Raw genomic sequence first — 3,875 nt, 5'->3', positions numbered from 1 at the left:
TGTGGTAATATTGCTTCTATTATGAAAGTAGATGAAAGTCTAGAACAAAAATTTACATTATTTGATGCTGTTTCTGATGAGGATAGACCAATTCCAAAGAGAGTTGTTGCTTCAATGTTTAACTAATTCAATTAAAATACTAAAATAAGTATCTTTTAATCTTCTTTTTTGTTATTTAAAAACAAAATAAATTATAAAAAATAAATTAATTATAAGATTAGTAAATATTAAATTAAATGAATATGAAACAATAAATTAAAAGATTTCAAGGGTATCTTGAAAAGTTATTGGTTATGTCTTGGGAAGATTTTGATATTGCAGAAGAACCTGATTTTGGAGAAACCACTTCTACATTAGCAGCTTTAGCACCAGAAACTAAAGAAGAAACAAAAACTGTTAGTAATAAAGAATTGAAAGAGGCAAAGAAAAATAATGTAAAAGTTGCAGAAGAGTATGTTGACCCAACTGAAGGAATGACTGAAGAAGAAAAGTCATTAGCCTTGAGAAGGCAACAAGAAGAGTCAGATATTAAAGGTGCAGAAAGATTATATCAAGGTGTTGATGATTTGCATGAATTAGATACTATGTCAGTCATTACTGATAAAGATTTCCAAAAGTATGGTAAATTATTAGGACTAAAAGGTCACTCTCTTTATAAAGAAAAGTCAAAACAATATAAGTTACTTGTTAAAGAATGTATGAGAGAATTAACTAATGATTTAACAAGTGTTGAAATTAAAGAATTAAGTGCTTATATGGAAGTACTTTTTAACCAACAAGTTCAAATAGAGAAAGAAGCTGATAAAAAGAAAAAGAAAGGAGGTAAAAAGAATTTAGCTAAACCTGCTACAACTGGAAAGAAATATACTGAAAGAGTAGAAGATCAACTCGAAGATGATTATTATGATGATGAGGATGAAGATGATTATGACTTCATGTAATTCTTCTTGAATCAATTTTTATTTATGAAATCAATTTCTTTTCTATAAAACAAATATATTTTAAATATACTTTTTGATTTTAACACTTGTTTTATATATGATTATTACTTGGTCTATTAATTTTGAACAAGTAAAAAATAAGTCTAATCATAAAAGCATAAAATATATTGAAAGAGTATTTAAACTAGTACAATAACCTTGAAATAAAAATACATTAGAACTTATTGAATATTGCATTTACTCACCTTCTTTGGTCTAGACTCTATGGCTCTAATATCACATATCAATTCTTCAACTGCTCGACCGAAGTTATCTATTGAAGTTGTTGCATTAACACTAAACACATGATGAAAACAAATGTCATTGTCTTCTGGTGTTTCTTTAAAATCATTTCTAACAATGACAAATCTTTTATATTTTGATGTTAATTTCTTTTCCATATCCATAACATATTCAAGAGACTTCTCTATTTGTTTTGAATAAACTAAAATAAATCCATCAGCTTTTTTATCATCAAAGTCACTAATTTGAATAAGACAAGGAACTTCATTAACTATTGAAGTTTTTCTATAAATATCAGCAATAGTATTATCTTTTTGTTCAACAAATTTTCCAAAAACATAATGAACAATAAGTGAAGTTTTTCCTACTCCAGTTATTCCAAGTACACTTATTTTATAATTGTTTTTCCATTTCTTTTCAATAATTGGTGAGTTTGAAGGAGTAATAACTCTTTCTGGAATAGGGTTGGTTGGTATTATTTTTGATTTTTTATTTAATTCATGTCCACACAAAGGACATTTAGCATTTTTTAAACACTCTAATGAAATAAGACATTCATAACAACACCGTGGTTGAATATGTTTTGCACAAAATTCACATTTAGATGGATTTTCAATAGGTACTTTATAACAAATTTCACAATAAATTGTTTGTGACATAACAAGAGATGTAGAATGTCTTGATTTAGTTGCATCACTTCTTCTTGTAACCATAATCTTTGGAGTAACTTCTTCAATAAGATCTATTTTTGCTCTATCTGGGAGAGTAAATTTTTCAGGAATAAGTTTAAGAAATGAAATAGCAATAAAACCACAAATCTCTGTTTCTTCATTACTTTGATTTAAACCTTCTCTATACCTACCAATAATCCATTCTGGTGTATTGATAGCAATTATTTCAATCACAGCATTTGCAGGAACTTCTAAAAATCCTGATTTATACTCAGGTGGAAAAGAACTAATTGTTCTTGCTTTTAATTCATAAGCAATAACACTATTAGGTACATTTTGACTTAGTTGAAATGACATAAAATTATAATGTTCAATATATACTGAAAGAATCATTGAGAATTTAGTCTGAAACTTAGTAGATGTTTTAAAAATTATCTTAGTAAAGACTGGAACAATTTTTTCTATTGGTATACGACTTAAATGAAGAAATTCAAATAATGAATATAATATTTCTCTTTGTTCTATTGGAATGAAATATAATAATGCCCGTAACTGATGTTTTTGAATTAATAAATTATTCTTCATAATCAAAATAGCATTGTTATTATATATCTCGGGAAAAATTGGTGATGAATGAACAAGTAAATAAATCAATAAGTCACGGAGTTCATTTATATTAGTTGATTTTATCATTTCTTTTACATTAACTTCTGTTAATTCCTTTATTTCATCAAAAAGATCATTTGGTGAAGGAACTCCAAGTTCAAGTAATTTTCTAATACAATCCTTTAAATTAGTACTATCTTTTTTTATTTATATTGTGAATAAAATACAAACAAGAATTAATTCATGAATATCACCCTCAAGATTCGTTATTTCTTCACTCATATTAAAAGAACTAAAATTTCTTTGTTTTTCTTTTCAGAGTCTATTGATAAACTAATAATATTTAATATATGTTTTACTATTTTAATTATTAAAACTTTAATATTAAAAAATACTCAATAACTAAATTCATTCATAATGTTAACACCCAATTGATTGGCTCTTTTCCTAGTTGTTTAAGATAGTCATTACATTGTATAAAATGGTTACAATTGTCAAAACCTCCTTTTGCTAATGGAGATGGATGTGGTGCTTTCAAACAACAATTCTTTGTTGAATCTACACCACTGGCTTTTTTTTGTGCAAAAGCCCCCCAAAGAAGATAGACAAGACCTTCTTTCTTTTGGCAAAGAACATTGATAATATCGTCTGTAAAATTCTTCCACATTTTTTCATGAGAATTAGATTTTCCTTCTTTCACTGTTAATGTTGCGTTAAGCATTAATACTCCTTGTTTTGCCCATTCCATTAAATATCCATGTTTTGGAATCTGAAATTCTGGTATTGTTCGTTTTAATTCTTTATAAATTGTCTTTAATGATGGAGGTATAGCAATTCCTTTGTTCACACTAAAACATAATCCATGTGCTTGACCTTTTTTAATATATGGGTCTTGTCCGATAATCACAACTTTTACCTGTTCGAATGGTGTAACGTTAAAGGCATTGAAAATTAATTCTTTCGGTGGATAAATACTTTCTTTTTCGTAAATTGCAGCTATATTTAATATTTCTTTATCATTAACATACTTCTTAAATACAGGCTCTAAGACTTGTCTCCACCCTGGATCAGTTAAGTATTTAAATAAAGGATGTTCCCATACTTCATTACTAGAAATTGTTTGGGGTTGGGTTGTTTTTTTTGTTTGAAAAAAATCAGTTATATCAGTCTTCCCTTTCTTACCATTACATCCTCTTTTCATATTTGTCTTTGGGATATAAGTTTTAAGTTTTTTTGAATTTTTATTTAGTTAAAATGAGTTTTTATTTTTATATAACATTATTTCTAAAAATAATAAAATGTAATTTAAAAATAATGTTATTTGAAATAAAGGTTTTACTAAAACTATATAAATCCAAAATACTTATCAACTAAT

At 26.5% G+C, this 3,875-nt stretch overlaps 3 protein-coding genes across 3 annotated transcripts; 1 reads left to right on the top strand and 2 right to left on the bottom strand.

Moving 5' to 3' along the window:
* Window positions 1-293: 293 nt before the first annotated feature.
* Window positions 294-941, top strand: ENU1_035700 (eukaryotic translation initiation factor 3 subunit 1, putative; the record flags this gene model as incomplete). The annotated part of the gene is made up of 1 exon (XM_008857422.1): window positions 294-941. The coding sequence occupies one exon, from the start codon at window positions 294-296 to the stop codon at window positions 939-941; it is 648 nt and encodes a 215-aa protein (XP_008855644.1).
* Window positions 942-1,162: 221 nt separating this feature from the next.
* ENU1_035690 (Ras family protein) lies at window positions 1,163-2,587 on the bottom strand (the record flags this gene model as incomplete). Its single annotated transcript, XM_008857421.1, has 1 exon — window positions 1,163-2,587. One exon carries the CDS (start codon window positions 2,585-2,587, stop codon window positions 1,163-1,165), a length of 1,425 nt encoding a protein of 474 aa, XP_008855643.1.
* Window positions 2,588-2,912: 325 nt separating this feature from the next.
* ENU1_035680 (uracil-DNA glycosylase) lies at window positions 2,913-3,701 on the bottom strand (the record flags this gene model as incomplete). The annotated part of the gene is made up of 1 exon (XM_008857420.1): window positions 2,913-3,701. The coding sequence occupies one exon, from the start codon at window positions 3,699-3,701 to the stop codon at window positions 2,913-2,915; it is 789 nt and encodes a 262-aa protein (XP_008855642.1).
* Window positions 3,702-3,875: the final 174 nt, after the last annotated feature.

The sequence above is a fragment of the Entamoeba nuttalli genome (genome assembly GCF_000257125.1).
Source record: "Entamoeba nuttalli P19 unplaced genomic scaffold asmbl_2635, whole genome shotgun sequence".
Taxonomy (NCBI): domain Eukaryota; phylum Evosea; order Mastigamoebida; family Endamoebidae; genus Entamoeba; species Entamoeba nuttalli.
The sequence above is the reverse complement of the archived record's forward strand: the minus strand, read 5'-3'. Positions and strand labels throughout refer to the sequence as shown.